Genomic DNA, 20,441 nt, shown 5'->3' on the forward strand with positions numbered 1-20,441 from the left:
ATTCTAAAGTGAGAGCTTTATAGATTAAACCTGAATAAGCCAGCATTAACCTAAGTTGATTATTTAAAATTATGATATGCATTGCAGTCTCTAGAACACCATTAAAATGAACTAACAAAGAGTCATTCACAGCTCAATGCACTGCAGCGCTATCCACCAACCTGAGCCAACCTAGCAAACCAAGGACTCACAAGTGGATCCATGGAGAGAGAGAGAGAGAGAGAGAGAGAGAGAGAGAGAGAGAGAGAGAGAGTACACAATAACAATAAATCACAATACTAACCATGACCACAACAACTAAAGCTTATGGAACACAGACTGCATACTATCCTGAGAAAGCTCCTTTAATTCAGGTAAATTGTGTGAGATCTCACAGGTCAGATATGGCCATTCAAACCTAAGGAACCATAAAACTGCTGAAAAGAACATGTTGGGAGGTACAAGGGGCTTTAGTTAGTTTGGTTGGTTATTTGTTTTTGTTTTTGAAAGCTTTAGAATTCATTACTGGAGAAATGAGTCCTACTTAAAACTTGCAAAGTAGAAATACGTGAATCTGCATACCTACTAGCTCACCAGAGAGAACGGATAGATGTGCGGACACAGGCGCGGGCACAGGCGCAGGCACAGGCGCAGGCACAGGCTCCGGCTCCTCCAAAGGGATAATGAGTAGAGGAGGAGGAAAGACACAGCCCCTCCAGGGCTGGGTGCCTGGCATGTGCTTCCTTAGCAAGAGCACATCAGGATGCAGCAGCCCTTGCTGTAGCTTCCCTGTTGCAGTTCTAGCGATGTTCGCCAAGCTCAGGTCACCTCGTGTGTAAATATTCACTGACCATATACTAAGACATTAGGCCACAACAGAAATGTTTCCAGTGCCTTCACTCTGAATCTGTCCTAATTACTTTGTCCTCCAACAGAAAGGACCAAAGTCTGCTTGAGCCTGGAGCCATTTTACTGCCTTCCTTCCCATCCTCTGCATCCAAACTGACTCCATCAGTCCTCTCCTCTCATCTGCAGAGATGCTCCTGATTCTCCTCCTGCGTGCTCCCAAATGTACCACTCTTTTGTCACAGCCTTCGTTATCTTTCATATTAATATAATTGCTGGAGGCCCCCAGGTGAGAATGTGCTCATCACAACATCAAAAATAAAGTAAGCAAAGTGAAGTTAGGGAATGGCTCAAGGAGAGAGGTACATTAGCACTCCCTGCCAGAGCACGAGACTACATGCCTGTCAGCCCAGCATTGTCAAGGGTGAGACAAGAGGGGCTTGCTGTCAGCGGCCTAGCTACAGGTTCAGTGGGGGACACTGTCTCAAGAGTAAGGTAGAGAGTGACAGAACAGAATACCTCATGTCCAGCTCTACTCACCCACAGTCACCCGCACAAGCACCATGAACACATATGTTTCTATACACACACAAATAAATAAAGCAACTATCCATAAGAATCCTAAATAAAACAGAAACTGTAGTCCATTAGTGCTGCACCGAAGAGACACTGGCCCACAAAAGTTGTCACATTGCAACAGGCCCCTTCTTCCCGTCCTAGCCTACGGCTACTGCAGTAAAATGTCTCACAGGAGCTGTCCAAAATGGCGGCTCCTGTCAAAATGGTGGCACCACAACATCTCAGCCAGCCCTCACAGGAGTGCAAGAGCTGTCCCCCATGGTGCACTGCCTTTCCTGCCTCAGGGAGAGCTGCTCCTCAGGACCTGTCCACACTGGTGACACCTTTGCTGCCTCAGCCTACTGCCAGCTTGAGGAACTGTCCATGGTGGTGACTCCTCCTTTCCTGCCTCAGCCTAGAGTTATGTGAAACACCACGGCAGGAGCTGTCCCACAGAGCTGTCCACAGCGGCAGCGCCTCCTCTCCAGCCTCCCCACCTTCCCCTAGCAGCCCAGAGCTGTATGGTTCCTGGGCTTCAGAGTCCCAGGATAACCCTCCATCTGAGCACACAGAAATGTTATCACTTCATTCTCTGTCCTAACCAAACATAACAAAATCTCTTAAGTCCAACACAGCTCTTACTAGGAATAATGGTATATAAACAAACGCTCCACACACACTGACCACAGAGAAGATGGCAGGGCAGGTCTCTGGCCATGACTTTGAAGATACTGCTCTATTAGTTTTAAAGGGAGACTGTAAAGAAGTCAGAAACTGGCTATAGACCTTAATCTCCAGACTTACTGCTTTACATTTTCTACATCTTTGTAACATAGACATGGACTAAAGGGGGACTGTCTTAATTCTAGAGGTTAAAAAATACACATAGTCACAGTTTTTGATTTTCTTTCATTGAAGAGAGAAAATAATATATACTTCACACCTTGAAATCTAGCTTAAGTAAGGGTACTCTAATAATCCCATAATCTATTCTCTGCCCATTGGATCCTGTTCAAGTCTTTCAATTTTAAGCAAAAGTCCACTCACATCATCTGCAATGCCAAAGATCCTGGAAGTCAGACTCTTGAGTGTGACCGTCCCAAACAACCAGCAACACCCTTGGATAACCTACAGAAGAGAATGTAAACGGAATTCATTTCCTTCCTCCTCTGTGAGCCTGGGGAACTGAGCAGAACAAATGCTTTATTCCCATGCAAACAATATCTCGCTCTCCAAGGGAAAATGCCTGTTGCTCTGAAACTAAGGGCTATTATAACAAAAAATAAAAACTGAAAACATAAGACATTTCCAGCAAACTGTATTTATGCTTATCAGCAATATAAACAAGAACTGCTCAACTCCTATGGTGGGGTTGGTCACACCCGTTTGTTCCTCAGAAGAAACGTGGATTAATAAATAAAACTTCAGAGGACTACTAAACCCAGAGGGCCCTTCATATATTGGGCCCTTGCATACTGTGCATAATTCCTTTAAAAGTAAAGCATAAAACCAGTGTTAGATTTTGGAGAAGAAAAAAGTGCACAGGTTTCTGCTTACCCACAAGCTGAGTTCAGACACATTCATTTTTAGGAACTGTGGTTTCATTGCCAGCATGCCCTAAATAGGAACACAAATGAACATCAGAAGTTCAAGTAATAATATTCTCCATAATTAAGGCTTTGAAGAATATAAAACTCACTGTGTGATAGACTTCTTTATTGGTTATCTGACATTTCGACACATATATAAGACACATCCTAGTGACTCACACATCCCATCTCCTCGGGCCCTGTCCCCTCTCTTTACCAATTTCTTTCCCACAGCCATGCCTTTTGCTTTGTTTTGTAGAGTTTTCACAGTTATCATCCCCTGTCCACATATGCAGTTATTTAGTGATTTCAAAGCATCCCTTTAGAAAATTAATGCTAAAAATCCTTTCAGTGCGTTTGTAAAACAAAAAGAAAATCAGCATATACAAAAGCTGTAGCTCTCTATTTTATACATGATTTACCTATAAAATTTCAAAATTTTAAGGTTCCCTTTAAGCTAAAAGCTCCTGACTTACCTGATGAACAATACATGAGATTTATTATAGCAACAAATATTTGTGTTGTCATCCAGGTACATGAACCCTACACTGTATCACCTGAGAGAAAAACACACTTCAAACCTGGCAAACATACAGTAGAGAATCTGCCAATCTTAGTCCTGGGCACGATGACAGCGACTTCGAGTTAGGGTTGAAAACAGCATCAGCACATGCCCATGACTGCGGCCAAACATGCTTCAGCTGAAGAGGACGGGCGCCTCAGGCGGGAAAAGCACATTTCTTGGAAATGGTATTTAAAGTAGCAACTTGTGAAACAGGAGCTTAAGGAGAATTTATTAATGGGTTCTAGCAATCAAGTGAATGAAGGACACTTCTCAAAAGGCAGGAAGCGCTCCGATGGGGAGCGCCATGCTGGTCTCAGGCACCAGCTCAGCTAAGGTACATGGGCCACAGGTGGAGGGAAGAACCTCGGTTTGTTCACCAATGTACCACTAATGCCCGGGAATCAAAGTCACTTTCTAACGTGCACAAGACTCTAAGTTTAACAAGTCTTTTATAGTTAAACTGGAAAAGTGAAAAGAAAAATTAAGAAGCACAGAAACCTTTGACAAGGAGCCCATGAACAAAGCAGGCACTAGAGAAGCTGAGGGAGCAAGAGAGCAGCATGGGCAGCCACAGTGAGGGGGGCTGGGTGGGCAGCCACGGTGAGGGGCTGGGAACTTTCTCACAGTGACTTCACTGAGTCTTATTTTCTCTGCTTTCCAAGTGAGAACTTCATCACTCTGTCAGGTAGAAATAAAGTTGATAGATACTTCATATGACCCTGCTACTCATGAATCCCAAGCCACTTATAAAGAAAATGAAACTATTTGTTTCTAAAGCAGCCAAAGACAGATTAACTAAAAATAGTGAGCTATCAAGGAAAAGAATGGAGGTGAAGCTGGAATGGAGTGCTGAGGGTAGATGGGAAATCCGTGATCACACTTCACTGCATACATGTATAAAATTATATTTTTATAAAAAGCAGCCAAAGGAATACTTACCCAAATAATTACCAAAGAGGATGCATAGTAAGATGTAAGTAACATCGAGTTCCCAAACATCAACACAAAACAAAGCACAAGGGAAATCTGCAAACCCAAAAGAAATACAATTAGTGAGCACGGACCCAAAGAAAGAATGGGGCTTTCAGTTTCACGTTGCTTGCTGCCATGATGGAAGGAGTTTGAAGCTCTCAAAATGGGCTGCCAGGCAAACCCAGCTCGCTCTACCTCCCATGCCCACACTCCAAGATGGGCATCACCAGCCATTTTCTGGGCACCCTCCCAGACACCAACACTAGGAAATCAGTTTATATTTCCCTCCTAAGTCCCAAGTGGCCACTCACCCATAGAATCTTCTTCTGCTTTGGCTATTAACACGCTGAGAGAAGCTTCCCATATCAATCCAAACCAACCTAATTCACTAAGACCAGAAAGCATTTGCCACTGCACACACGAGCTGCAGCTAATGTATACTCCCCTTAGTACTGCCCAACGCCTGACAACTGCCTTCTGCTTCTACTGTTTCCCTCATCCATGGCACAAACGGCAAGGACGTTTTGGATGCATCTTATGAACCTGCCAGTGCATCCCTATAGATAACCCTAACCCTAACCCTAACCCTAACCCTAACCCTAACCCTAACCCTAACCCTAACCCTAACCCTAACCCTAACCCTAACCCTAACCCTACCTCAAGAAAACCTGATGGGCCAAGATGCAGCCATTTCAAATCAAAAGACGAAATACTGACAAAGTGTTATACAAAAAGACTGCACCCATCCTTTCCCCTAATCTGAGAGGGCGATGCTGCTGACACACACCGTGTGTTACTTCTTTAAAGGCTTCCATTACACCAGGGGAAATACTGAGTGTATGAGCCAGAGCCTTCCACGGGTGTGTGGTGTGAATGTGAACTGCTTACGTCTACTGTGTTCCTTCATTAGAGTAGTGGTCTCCCTCATGCTCTTCTTATGTGTCACAGGGAAAAGCTCCACATGGAACAAACATGGACAAGCAGTTCCCCAGTTCATTCTCCATCCTTGTTCCGTCTCTGCTGTGCTTACTGCTTACATTTTATGCCCATCGTATTTATCATTTATCTCCTGTAGGTCTTCAAGACTCATCTTTATCATTTTAAAGATCCTTAAAAATGAAAGCCAATCCTTTATTCTAAAAGTTTTGTTTTCCTTTGATATATGTCCATTTGTGTATGAAATTCATCTCAAAAATATATCTACAACTTGAGAATAAAAGAAAATTTAAGATCATTTCAATTGATAGAGAAAAGTACTTGGCAAAATTCGACATCATCCAACTAGACACACTGAACAAACTCGGGCAGGATGGATCCCCTTCACATGCTCGATGGATGCATGAAGAAGTCACAGCACACTCGCTCTCAGGGGGAGACTAAAATCGCTCCCTCAAGGAATAGTAACCAGGGACAACTCAAAGTTGTCACTTAGAGAGGCATGAAAGAAAACAGCAAAAGCGAGCTGGAAATGGAAGGGTAAAATCTGCCACAGATACAATTTTGAATGAAAAAAAGCCTAAAGGAGGAATAGCAATTGTTAAAAACAGAGGACAGTAACAGGATTCAAAACACACAAAATCCAACCAAGTATCCACATACCAACAAGAAACAATCTGACAGAAGAATCTAGAAAACAAATCATTTTGCCAACAGCATCAGAAAGAATAAAAATACTCAGTGGTCAGCTTAGTTGTGGAGGCACAGGATTTATAGAGAAAACACACACACACACACACACACACACACACACACACACACACACACACAGGCAGGCAATTAAAGCATGACCAATGAGAGGCCGGCTCATATTTACTGTGTGAGGACGTGAACACCCAGACACCCAGACATCTGCAAATCTGCTTCAGTGACTACAAACCCCCACATCTTTGCAGGAATAGAGATCCATGCAGAATGTAGCGGGAAATAAGGTGACAGCAACAGTGAAGGGAACAGGGTACAGAGTCAGACTGGGGTTTCCGGGCTTGATGTTACCCAGAGTATGAGAAGGCTGTGCAGCAGGCATACAGTCAAAGTCGACCAATGGCATTGACCCTGCTTAGGCACGAGCCCTGCAATGACTGGACCAATGCGTTTTACAAGAATTCCAACATCAGTCAATGGAGACAGTGCTTAGGACAATAGATAGCCCCGTAGGCAGGGGTCACTGTCTTCTGCCATGCACAAAGCTAGCTCCAAGAAGAACGGACGCCTAAAAGAAAGCTGGGATGCTAAACCTCTCAGAGCTTCCTGTAATTGGATTTCACACTATTTTCCTGGGTAGGATACTATGAGCAGAGAGTACATGAAGAAATGGTTGGACTGGAATCTAAAACTTAATGGTCATAAGGGACAAAGGATGGCAGAATCAAATATTCATAATCATCATATATACATAGCTCCTAAAATTCAATACAAAAATCTTCATTCAAAAATGAACTAATAACTTGAAATGATATCTCTTCAAATGTACAGAAATTACTAAGAACCATGTGACAAAAATCTTACCATAATCAAAAAGTGAAAATTAAGAGACTCTATAAGGAGAGTACCCATGAGAGCTTGGAAGTGTCACTGGGTGCCAGGCAGAGAAGTGAGGTCCGGGGAAAACGGCCTCGGAACAAGGAAACAGATGGGTGCAGCTCACTGGAGCACAGTGACATGGAGACACCCAGACAGGGAGGGGAGACCTGCACTGCAACAGAGTAATGGCTGCTCAGGTGGGCACTGAGAAGATGGGCGCTTACGCTTTGGTCTTTTTTTTTTTTTAAACTCTGAGAGCAAAGACCACTAAGGAAAATCCTCTATGACTCTAGCAAGAGGAGAAAGAAGTACTGCTGTGAAATATGCCAAAGTCTCCCCTCCTAGGAGAAAATCCCAGCAGCTTGCAACATGCTCATCTACAATATCAGAGCAGTGGAAATGCTTTAACGCTCTTCATGGGCAAGATGACTGTCATTCTAATTCAGAAAATGGCATTGCAATAAAACTATTGCTAGTATCCACCATAAACATAGATGCAGAAAAACAAAAAACAAACAAACAAAAAAACCCTCAATTCAATGATCCACGAGCAAACCAAATCGGACGATGAGTAAGAAGGCTCGCACACTAAGAAGAGGCGGATGGATGAAAAGGAGAGAAAGGTGCCATCGGTTAAACAACTACTATAATACATAAATGTGTAAAATAATACAAAGAGTTATTAAAACTCAGCAAATTAAACAACAGCAAAGACCTGAACAAGCACACACCAAGTCAGAAATCGGATGAATGACCCTTCCTTTCCAACGGCTGACCCTGGGTGAAGAGGAGGTTGGAGAAGCAGCAGCCCTCTTCCCTCCCTCCTTCCTTCCTTCCTTCCTTCCTTCCTCCCTCCCTCCCTCCTCCCCCCCTCTCTCTTTCTTTCTTTCTCTCTTTCTTTCTCTCACATCCCACTTTCTTTCTTCCCTGTCCATCTCTCTTACCATGGGAATGCAAAATGGTACAGCTACTATTGAAAACAGTTTGGCAATTTTCTGAACACAAGATAAACAGCTGCCCTATGATTCAGCAGTAACTTTCCTTGGTATTTCTCCAAATGAATTTAAAATTTAAATCTATGAAGAAGCCTGTAAGCAAATGTCGCTGCGGCAGCTTTGCTCACAGCTATACAAACTTGGACTTAACCAAGATGTCCCTCAGTAAGTAAGTGGATAAACCATGGCATAGCCAAAAGAAAGGGGGGAAAGGTCGAAATGTTATTCGGTTATGAAAAAATGAGCTATCAAGGCAGAGAAGACTAAAGCTAACTCAATTCAGTAAGTGGAAAAAATGAATCTATCTGCAAAAGGTTAGGAGCTATCTAACTCCAAACGCATGGCCTTCTGCAGAGGACAAAACAATACAAAGATGGAGTTACTAGGCACACGGGGAGGCAGGCTGGATGGCTTCCAGGACTGAACCCATTCATAGGATGTGTCGCCTATCAGATCCTGTACAATACACCATGCCAAGAGTGCACCCCGATGCAGCCTCAACAGCAGGCACGTATCACCTGTCAGTGCAGGTGTAACTTACCACCTGTCAGTACAGGTGTAACTTACCACCTGTCAGTGCAGGTGTAACTTACCACCTGTCAGTGCAGGTGTAACTTACCACCTGTCAGTGCAGGTGTAACTTACCACCTGTCAGTGCAGGTGTAACTTACCACCTGTCAGTGCAGGTGTAACTTACCACCTGTCAGTGCAGGTGTAACTTACCACCTGTCAGTGCAGGTGTAACTTATCACCTGTCAATGCAGGTGTATCAGCTACGACAGCAGTGCCATGCTGGTCCAGAACAACCAGTTTAAGGGTGTCATACAGAGGGGAATTTCTGCCCAACTGTGCTGTAAACCTAAATCTGCTCTAAAAAACACAATCTCTTAATTAAAACAAGGAAAAGGAAAAATTGCAATGAGATGTCCTATTGCCATTAGATTGTCTGCAATTACTCTTTAGAGACAAAATAAATGCTACTTATTGCAGAGAATGTGAAATGGCACCATCACTACAGAAAATAGTGTCACCATTTCTCTAAATAAATAAATAAATAAAAATAAAAATAGGTTTGCCCCTTGATCAATTCCAGTCTGAAAACCAGCAAAGACATCTTCATATTCACAGGAGCGTTCGGCTGTAGCTAATGACCAGAAACAACCCAAGTACTTCAAAGTAAAAAAATGATTAACCAGTTTAGGGAGAAAAATTAAACCATATTTAAGACAATAAATGTTAAAAATGAATAGACAAGTCAAATGCTTATGGTTTTTACTTCAGAACAACTTCCGATATGTAACTAAAAGGTAAAACAATAAAACTGAAAGAGTAATAAGCCAAAAAAAACCTGTTTAACCTCAGGATTCACAAAGAGAAGTAGAAACATAGCAGCTGTTAGGAACTGTGCTCATTTACTGTGACATCACCATAGAAGAGACTGAAGACGGGGTAGCATGGACCACGCAGGCAGAGGAAGGGAGGCTTTCACGAGAGACTTGTTTCTTTTAAAGAGTCAAAGCTCAGAGGGAGCTGGAGAGCAAGGCAGCGCACAGAACAGGGCGGGACCTGGTGTGATCCACACAACAAAGCCAACGCAGTGCACTACACCACTCGGAACCGGAGATCCCACCTCCTGCTAACCAAAGACAAAGTTCGCTAAGATATCGGAGCAGGAGGTCTCACAAATGAAACTCACCAAGATGCACAGATTCGTAGGAAAAAAGAGAAAAATGTAAATTATAATTGCATTACACTATTTTATATAACCAGACAACATATTTAAAGAAAATGGAGTGCTATGAGCCATAATGCGCTGCTCTATTAAATACTATCACCATTTGAGAAACTGACGTAATAGTTACCAAGCTGAACATATTAATACTTTGGCATAGAACAGCACTAGGTAAAGATTCCCGAGACATGCCTAAACACTGTCCCAGAAGATCCGAGTAAAATTACACGTCATTACTTGTTAATGAAGAGACAGAAGTGGAAGTAAAAACTTCAATGGTCTTCAACAATGAAACAGAAATAACAGTTTTGTTTGTGCCACAGAAAATACATAGGAGTGAATATTGCAAATCCCAGAAACCTGAGAGAAAATTTCAGTCTCAGAAAAAAGTTATCTACATCAGCCTGAAAAATTAGGTTTCTAGTTCATGAGCATGTGGACGACTTCAAAATATGTACATCGCTGACGGGAAGGAAACCACTCATTGACAGCTCAGTGAGGACAGTGGTCACCTCGAGGAGAGGTGAGAGTGGCCTATGCTTTGCTAGGACAGCAGACTCATGCTCATTAAAATTATAACTTTATTCATAAGTTTCCTGTAACCAACCAAACCAACATCCCTAAGTGTGCACTGGAAGAAAAGCCGGTTATAGTCCAGTGCCTTAACATTGAGATCACCAGAGAAGAAAACACTGACTTTACGTGTAAAAGGCAGCGTGACAGAGAGAAGACAAATGCTTTCAAAGCACAAACATGCAACCAGCATAAACCAACCAGCCTTGGAGGCTTCATCCAGCTGTTCCAACCTAGACTGCTGTCCTCTGTCTGTCACGTGCTTGGCCTCCACCCTCTGTCTTGCTTGTCCTTACCTGGGCTGAGCACTTCCTCCCCAAGGCCTCCACTGTGGCTGGCTTTGTGCTCTCAATATGCCCTGCTCTCTGTTAGACTACCACTCTTACATTTTTAACCGCTTTCTAACATGCGTGATGTTCCAGTTTTCCCACCGGCTTAGGTCAGAAGCATGAACACTGCAGTTCTAGCCATGTGTATGTCTCACAAGCCCAGTGAGTGGACATCCCACTTCATTTTAACAGAAGCTCTGTGCATGGACAGTGCTCCACTCCATGTTCCCTGTGCCCAGCGTGGTACAAAAGACAATGAGATCCAAATGAAAACTTTCTTGGTAGTCTATTAAGAATAAGGGCAACGGTATCAGTGTTTGAATGACAGTGATTCATTAAAGAAACACATTAAAACTAGTTTCATAAATAAACAAATCAGATCTCAATCATGAGTTTATTAAGGTCAGACTAAGTAGAAAACAAACAAGAGAACTCATTACCATATGTGTGTAAATGATCTTCTGTAACTTATATGTATCAATGTATCCCACGACATACACTGCAAATAATGATGCAATCTGAAATCAAAAAGAAATTATGTTAAAATAACACACACACACACACACACACACACACACACATATAAAACAAACACCCACACAAATAAAGACAAGACTACCTTATTGTTTATCCTTACAGGGGATGGAGTGGTTTCCTTTTCCCTCTGCCTGCAGCTTATTACTGAATATAACCATTAACTGATCTCGCACTTACACAGCACTCCTAATGCACACGGTGGGAAGTGTCTGCTCTGTGGATTGCCCAAAACAGCACTCATCGTGATATCAGCCTAACTCTACTGTCAACACATATAATTAAAAAGTCCTCCAGCCAATCAGACACTTGAGAATATAATCACAACATGACCACTAGGACATAATTACCGAAGACACAGTAAACTAAAAAGTAATTAGGTAAAGTAGCTTTATGTAAAAACACATTAAGTCTCCCTGCTTGTCATGTCCATTAGTATCATGTATGATTCAGATAAATCATCAAAGTTCAAGTTTCGAATTTGAAAGAATACTACAAGTAACTTTTTTCAATTTGAAGAAAATTCTGTTATTTATAAAGAATTCTAAAATTCTCAGAATTATCACAATTCAAAAATTTCTAAATTTATATGAATTCATTGATTAAATGATACTCTAGCTCATGTAGGGGGGTTTCATGACAGTGTCTCTTTACTCTTTACACACACACACACACACACACACACACACACATTTAAATTAAATTTTATACCTCTTCACAAGCAAAAAACTGTTAACAGATAAATATGATATAAATAATATGTAAATACAACCTATCCAACCATTAAGTTCTGTTTTGGTTTTGCTTTCTTATTTCCAAGTCCTCTATACAAATGTTTCTACTACTACTGATGATGGTGATGGTGATGATGGTGATGATGATGGTGATGATGGTGATAATGGTGATAATGATGATGGTGATGATGGTGATGGTGATAATGATGATGGTGATGATGGTGATAATGGTGATGATGGTGATAATGGTGATAATGGTGATGGTGATGATGGTGATAATGGTGATGGTGATGATGGTGATAATGGTGATAATGGTGATGGTGATGATGGTGATAGTGGTGATGGTGATGATGGTGATGATGGTGATAGTGGTGATGATGATGGTGATGATGGTGATGATGGTGATGATGGTGATGATGGTGATGATGGTGATGGTGATGATGGTGATGATGATAAAAGCATGATTTCTCTTCCTCAGCTACCCATGGGGATTAACATGAGAGGATGTGTGGGCAGGTATGTGTTGTTCTGTGTGAGCCCCACTAGGGGCAGGGTAGACCCTTCTGTATATCCCTCACCTTCCCACTCCACACAGACTATCCCACTGCCTGGAAGCAACTAAAAGCCCCCTTCACTCCTGGAGCAGAGCAGCACACTTATGAGGCACAATCTTGGGACTCCAAGGATAACTCAGCCGATGAAATGAATTTAAAGGAGACAAAGTCTCAAAGATAAGATCAGAGAAAATGTTTTTTTAAAAATCAAACAAAAAACCCTAACCTTTTTGTTTCTTAAATAGTAAAACAGCAACTAGCAGAGCCTGGTGGATGGAGAAGCTTCCAGCTCAGCTCAGCTCAGCTCAGCTCAGCTCGGCTCGGCAGCATGGAGAAGTTGACCTAGCACATCATCACTTGGAGGCCACCAAGATCCTGCCTCAAAAAATAAAACAAAGCAAAGTAGCTAACCTCACTGACATCTGGCTGGGTGCTGGCTCTGAGACTGAGACCTAAACACACTAATGTGACACTAACCAACCAAGGAAAGTGCACACTTTTGTTCCCTGAGCTTCAGAAGAGATTAATCTGGAAGAAAGAAAAGTTAAGGTGTTGTTTTCTTTTTCTTACTGTCTTTCTGGGTTGTTTGTTTGCTTTGTCTAAGAAGGTGGTAAATATTTAAATTTAAATCCAGATCATCTACCTTTATTTCTGAGGCAAGGTATCTGAGTATTTAAAAGCATCTCTCCACCAGTGTTACATAAATGTGGAAAGAATAATTTCATTAATAGTAAATCAGAATCGCCTGAGCCCACAAAGGCTTCCTCTCTCACAGGGCTACCTTGCTTTATAAACCTGGAAGAGAGAAGTGGGAACCCTTGGCAAGATGATAAATAACCGGCAATTAGGGAAGCCACGCCAAGCATGCCCTCCTGCCTGTGCACAGACAGACAGAGCCAACTGCACCCAGAGGGGCAGGGTGCAGAGCACACCAGAGTGGGGTCAGTGAGCACCAAGCACATGAGTGGGGAGGAAAGTGTGGAAGGGAGAAACTGAAGGGAAGGGAGTGAGGGGGATGGCTCTGACGCAAATAAGTGCTATGTATGCATGAATACCGGCGAAATATTTACACAACTAATCCTAGTGGAAACACATGGAACTAAGATGTCCTTCGGATTAACCATGGGTTCTCTTTCCAGCACACTAACAATTACAGGATAACAGATAAGCATACCTACACGCCTGAGTTCTACTAGTAAGTAAAAACATTCAGTAATAATGAATCTTATAAAGGTCTACTCTGAATTTTCATTATAAGAATGACCTAGACAACCTTAGACCTTAGACTCCTGAAACAAGAAGAATCAGTCTGCTCCAGGGATGATGACAGGTGATCCAATCCAAGCAGTCAGCCCTATAGTCGTGTGCAAACAGTTAACACTTAACAGACAGCAGGCTGCATTTATAAATGTAGAAGCACTGAATGTGAAAGGTGCACATGGGAGGTTGGATGGAAGAGTGGGGGGTGGTGTTAATGCAGTCCTCATATATAAAATCCTCAAAAAATAAAAATAAAAAATAAATCTTGGTTACAATTTCATACAAATGAGCTCACACAATCAGAAGCCCTAAGTTCAAATACTTAAGTTTAAAATGTGTCCCCCTTACCTGAGTAAGAAGCACGAACTGGGCGAACTGCCAAGGAAGCATGAAGAATACATTGGAAATGCAGAGTGCAATCAAACTCCCTCTGTAAAGTTGTGTAGTCCTTGGAAAGACAAATATCAGGAGGTTTAACTACAAAACAGTCCAGCATGGCTCCCAACTGCTGCCTATTAGAATCACAAACATGATCTGGGGTTCACATAAACTGTGTACAAGATGAACCAATGGGTTAGAAATTATACCTTTGGATTCTCAATTACAATAATTTTCTATAAAAAGTAAATACCTATTATTACTTCAAAACCACAAAGCTCTGCCAAATAGAGGGAGGGAGGCCAGATGAGTACAGTTATTATTTTTTTTCGCATTGTATTTTTGTGAATTACAATCAAACTTCTTTAAATGTTGAGTCAGCAGACTCATGAGTTGGAGAAGAGAGTGTCTAGGAGAAATGACACAAGTGGTCTATCCTGTGAGCCACGCAGGGTGTGGGGATGGGGCACAGGATGAGACAGCAGTACCAGGAAGCAGCATGAGAGCCAGTCTTCTGCAGGTGCCCCTTGGAAAAGAGAAGTAGAGGCAAGGGAAGGAGCTGTCTTAGAGCCACCATTAGGAGTGCCATGTTAGGACCAACCAGTACTTTACCAGACTTTCAGGAACAGCCTTTACTCCCACGGGTGAGCCAGTGCCAAGTCCCCAAGTGTGCCACCATCAGCCTGCCATCATCCTCACGAAGTAGAGTGTGCAGTGTGCAGGCTAGCATACTGGGGTGGGGAGCCGGCATGGCAGTGAGGGGCACCTTCATAGCTGTCTTCCTAGACTACTACTTCTCCAAGGAACAAGCCTGCTTTGCTGCTCTAATCTAACCCAGGAATTCTTAAGCACCAGGCAATCTTAAAAATCAAGTAATCGGATAAAAGCTAGCACTTGCAATGAAGTAGACAACATCGGGCTGCACCCTGGGAAACGATACCATATGGTTGCCTGTTCACATGTATGTGCGGGACCACAGTGAATACTTACTTCTCATACCACTCTAAAACAAAGCATTTTCTACTCCTTTTGAATGAGGCTCCATTTTCATTTTATAGTTAACAAGGGAAATTATGGATTTGGCGATAGAATAGAATGTAATACTAATCTGGCAGCTAGATTCAGAATGCACTCAGAGAACATAAAAACCAAAAGAAACCAAAGGAATTCCAGCTGGTGATGATCAATACACCACCAGCCCTGGACAGCAGAAACGAAAAACCAAACATTCCTAAGACCAACCAAGAAAAAAACACACTGTGGTGGAGGAGAAAGGCGATTTCTATAAAACCTGGATGTGCAAAGCCACTTAAAATGCTAAACTGCACAGACCAATTCGCTAAAATAAAACCTATTGCTAACCTCATTTCGAAAGCACTCCTGTCCTTAAGGAGACAGAAACAATAGGAGGTGGGGAGCACACGCCACAGAAGAATCTTGAGGAAGACCTTAGAAAGCGACCCAGAGACAAGCAGGCCACAGCTACAGGATCAGCGCCCAGAGAAGTATCTGAAGCCTTGTGATGTCACACAGGACATGGCAAAAAGGAAGGCATGTCCAGGTGAAATTAAGATTTCTAATCGCCCAGCCTAAGGCAAAGGAGAGGGCCCTGGCTATGCAGGTGAACCCAGGTAATTACAAGGTTCTTGGAAGTAGAAAAACGGCAGCAGAGCAGGGCAGCGTGAACGTGGGGAAAGGCACAGTTCTCCACTGCTGGCTTTCATGTGGAACAGAAACCAACACACAAAGGATCAGGGAAACTGGTTCTCTCAGAGGCCCAGGCAGAGTGCAGCCTTGCCAGAACCTGCAGCTTAGGACCTCAGACCCACACGCAGGTAAGGCTGAAAGGATCGATCCACTCTGATTCATTCTCAGCTGCCACAGAGCCACGGCCCAGAACAGATTTAGTGGGAGCGGACAGGAAGTGACCCAGACGCTCCTGAGCAGTCTAGTGTCTCTACAGATGGAATGGGAAAGCCAAGCATGGGAGCCATGTGGACGTGAAATAGTCCCGCCGGTGAGCAGAGGGTGGGCTGTAACGAAGCACTTTTTCCAGAGTGCACACAGCCCTTTCTTTCAGTGCCAGAGCCTAGACTGCAGGTGCTAAACAACACAAGGGCTCAGGGGGAGGCTGCAGTGGAGCTTTGAGGACTTACAAAGCTCACAGGATAAAAGGCACCACAAACCTGACCTGTAGAAGGTCTGACTGACCAGGCTGCATGAGACCGGAAGCTGTGGACAGGCCCTCTGCCCTCTAACTGCCCAAAGGTTTAGCATCCAGCCTGCCCCACTGTTCCCCAACGTTCACCAGACCACGCAATGGGGTTCTCAGACCAAGAAGGCTGGGGATTTTTCCAGGCTTTGACTCACAGGCCCTAATCCACGTTGGCGCTGTGGATCAAGGCAGTGCCTGTCTCAACTGAGACTGTGTCCACTGAAACGCCAGCTGCTCTTGCTCTTTCTCAGTAAGACGTAAACCTAATTCAATCCTGGATTTCTCACAGAAACTGGAGGCAGTTTCTCTCTATAGCTGCTATCTGATATTCAGACACTAGACAGGCGTCAGGACACGAAGTCCGTGTGTTAGATTCTCTGAATCTGCTCCTGCGGGACGGGGCTCAGGATGGCCAGCTTCCTCCGTCGTTTGACAGCTAACACGGTAGAAGAGAAAGCCCAGGGAATGTGGAGAGTAGAAGCAAACATGGATTTACCTGAGCAGTCACCACAGAAGGAAAAAGGACCAGAGGGCAGATGAATAAAAGGTCTTTAAAAGTTACATTTAAAAAAATACTTTAAGATTATCTTTATTAATTCAACATAACAAGATCACCTTAATATACTATGCCAATTTTTATTAAGGAAACAATACATTCTTTTTAAAAAGTACAAAACTCTAATTTGATGTTTAAGGGAAAACAAAACCCCATCAAGAGAAATTAGTGAACGTTACCTGAGAATATGAGTCACAAGCAACATCTGAAGTACAAGGAATGGGTATGAGAAGCTTTCTCGGAGAGGCGGCGTCCACATCACTCGGGTACACTGGAAAGCAAACAGGCCACAGGATGCACTTACTCAAGGCTCTGACGAGCACAGGGCGAATGGTGCAGTGCACACCAGTGCTGGGCTCTCTGTCATTACAAATGCTGGGAAGTGACGCTGGGACAGAGGCACCGGGGCCAAGGCACATGTGAAGTACATGCATGGCACACACGGCTTACTCCTCATCTGAGCATCAATTAACCTTTGGGTATTGTGACTAGTGCTGTAGCAAACCCAGGGAATGCGAATAAATTTGGGGAGTGCGAGTACATTTTGATAAAAGTTGTATTTCCTTTGGAGATTCGCCTGAGAGTAGAAGGGCTACAGGATGGATGTTTGTTACAACGGTCCATGATGGATCTCAAAACACCTAAAAAAGTGTGACTGTTCTAGCATGAAGATGTGCTCACTGCTGGGGGAGATCAAGTGCTTACAGATCAAAGTATGATCTCCAAATACCATTTTCCCTAACGGGATACAAGATTCTGTGAAGACAGTTGGTTCGGGATCTTGGGACAAGGTGATCCTGTGGCATCATTTAGTACCAGAGAGAAAATCTTCTCAGACAGATGAGAAGGAATGAAAAGCTACCCCATCCTTCTCAGACCTCTCTCTGCAGTGAGCAGCAGGGAATGTAGATGCAGGGTGACTGCTCAGCCCTGGACAAAACCTTCATCCCACACCGGCTAGGGCTCAGAACATCTTGGAAGACATGATGGATAGAGCTTAGGAGCAGTGAGACCAGGAGAAAAGTTGTCTCCTGTGCGTAATTTGCCACTGCAGCTATGGCTGCCTGCACTGGGCCTGAGCAAACCTGGGGAGTCCACAGGTGATTGTGAACCCGGGGGGGGGAGCTGCTGGGGTTCTCATCCGATGTACCAGTGGCTACTGAGAGTCCTGGGGAAGTCCCCACCAAACTGCCTTATGAATGATTGATGTTCACACCCACAGATCTAGGCTGTTCTCAGTCTGACTGTGGAGGTAATGGTTGGCTCAGACTCTTAAGTGTTTAAGGTGCTCAGAGTAAGAGACGAGAGTGCTCAGCTATTTACTATTTACAGGGCACCTAAACCAACTGGTCCCACCCCAAGGCCCAGGGATCATCACTAAGAGGAGCATAAGGTAAGGTTGGATGCGGGAGGAGCTGTGACCCAGTCTTCTGCACATGATTTCGCTACTGCACACATGGATTCACAGCAGGTATGGCTACCTGCACAACCCAGGTAGATCCCAGCATGGATGTGGGAGGAGCTACCAAGGCCCCACACCCAGCTGAGGAGCCCTTGCTAGTTGATGGCTGCGGGGGAGGGAGAGTTGCTTTTCTTGGGTGGAAGGTGCTAGGCTGCCAGTGTTCCAGCAGGCTGCCCACACCCGTGCACTTGTCCCCAACTCTGATTGGATTCAGTGAACTAAAATAATAATAATTAAAAAGAACATGAAGTTGGGAGGAGACTGCTGAGAGGTTCTGAGGGGAGCTGAGCAGGTAAATAAGACTAAGATAGACTGTGTCCATGTAAAAATTTTCAACCAAGAAAAAACACTATTTCAAAACAGAAGGTAGGAATCCATTTCTATAAAGTCTCAAAAGTACCAAACTCATCAATACTGAAGAAGAAAGAATTTACTTCCCTTGGAGGAATTTAGGAGTGCCAAATGAACAGGCCTAAACTACCTGTACCTTAATCTAGAATGGCAGTCTTCAACCTGTGCACTGTGACCTTTCATGGGGGCCGCAGAGCAGATATTTATGTTACAATTTACAACAGGAAGAAAGTGACAGTTATAAAGTAATGAAAAATAATTTTGTGGGTGGGGTCCCCACAACATGAAAATCTGTATGAAAGCGACACAGCCTTAGAAAGGTTGAGAACCACTGCTCTAGAGAATGGCAACCTGATTGATGCAGATGTAAAATCTGTTCAGCCTAGCAGACACCGTATATGACATTAATATGTGTAAATTATGTACCATTTATGGTCAAGACTACTATTGGACTGGCAGTGATTTGAACATCAAGAATTACAATGCCCAGATTATAGAACACTACATATAAAAGAACCCATGTGTATATAAAAAGAAAGTAAGATTATGTCCTTATAGAACGATTATTAAACATAGATAAAATAAGAGAATTCGGAAACTGCCACTATCAAAGGCCAACAGATTAAATGATTCAGGGAATAATCATCAATGGATATGAGCATTTGGTAACATGCTTCAAGGAAATAAGACATTCTAAATCTCAAAGTATCAGGACACAAAACACTTAGTAGCATGCCAAGGAACAAAAGCATCTTTTCAACAGACAAACCTGACTTCCACCACCTGCCCCATGGGACTGACTGAAGAAATCCAATAATGTGGCAAACTGGTCTCACAAGCCTCTCAATATCTCGCAATAAAAATGATATACACTGTCTGCTACAGTCTTCAAAACCTGTCAAATCAATGCCCACTGGTGAGGAAAGAGACAGGTACAAATCATGGAGTCCGTACCAAATAGAGGCCCAAATTCTAATGTCTATCCTGTCAAACAGATGGAGGACCACTCTAGAAGAAGCATTCTAGATAAAATGATAACTAAAAACCATGTGTGGTCCTTAATCAAATTCTGTATCCAAAACAAAAGCACAAAGGAATTGCCTGGAATAACTATGGAAATTTGAGTGTGCAATATGTTATCACTGAATTTCTTAAATATGAGGAAAGTCAGGTCATTGTGACGTAGCAGCTTCTAGGCAACATATACCAACCACTGTGTTTAAGGCAGATGCTATAAAGCACAAATCTCATAGCCATGTAAAACAAGGCAATGCCTGTCTGGGGAAGGCACATACACAACAGTAAGAGAAAGCAAGCGTGAAAATGGTAAAGGAAGAGCTAATGAGATGGCTCAGCGGGCCACGGCCCAGGCCTGAGCTCACACCAGAACCCACACGGGAAGGAGAAAAGCAATCAACTCCTACACTTCCTTCTGACTCTCACGTAGTGTATGTAGTGTGAACACACACACACCACATACTCACACACATAAACTAATACAATCTCTCTCTCTCTCTCTCTCTCTCTCTCTCTCTCTCTCTCTCTCTCTCTCACACACACACACACACACATCACACCACACACACATACACACACAATAAAATTTTTAAAAGAATTTTAAGAAAAATTGGTAAATGAAAGCAAAGGTTAACAGGATCTTACTTATATAGGAAATACAAAAAGTTATACTCAGAGAAATGAAAAAATAAAATGGTGCTTCCTAAGATTCAGGGTAGGAA

At 43.1% G+C, this 20,441-nt stretch overlaps 1 protein-coding gene across 1 annotated transcript in view; it reads right to left on the reverse strand.

Annotated features, from left to right (window-relative positions):
- Positions 1-20,441, reverse strand: part of Dpy19l1 (dpy-19 like C-mannosyltransferase 1) — an 88,752-nt gene that overhangs the window by 24,990 nt on the left and 43,321 nt on the right. The window contains 6 exon segments of the mRNA XM_032909477.1: positions 2,431-2,511; positions 2,941-3,000; positions 4,477-4,563; positions 11,099-11,176; positions 14,089-14,188; positions 17,069-17,160. Coding sequence (XP_032765368.1) covers positions 2,431-2,511; positions 2,941-3,000; positions 4,477-4,563; positions 11,099-11,176; positions 14,089-14,188; positions 17,069-17,160 — 498 coding nt within the window.

This window comes from Rattus rattus, chromosome 8 (assembly GCF_011064425.1).
Source record: "Rattus rattus isolate New Zealand chromosome 8, Rrattus_CSIRO_v1, whole genome shotgun sequence".
Taxonomy (NCBI): Eukaryota; Metazoa; Chordata; class Mammalia; order Rodentia; family Muridae; genus Rattus; species Rattus rattus.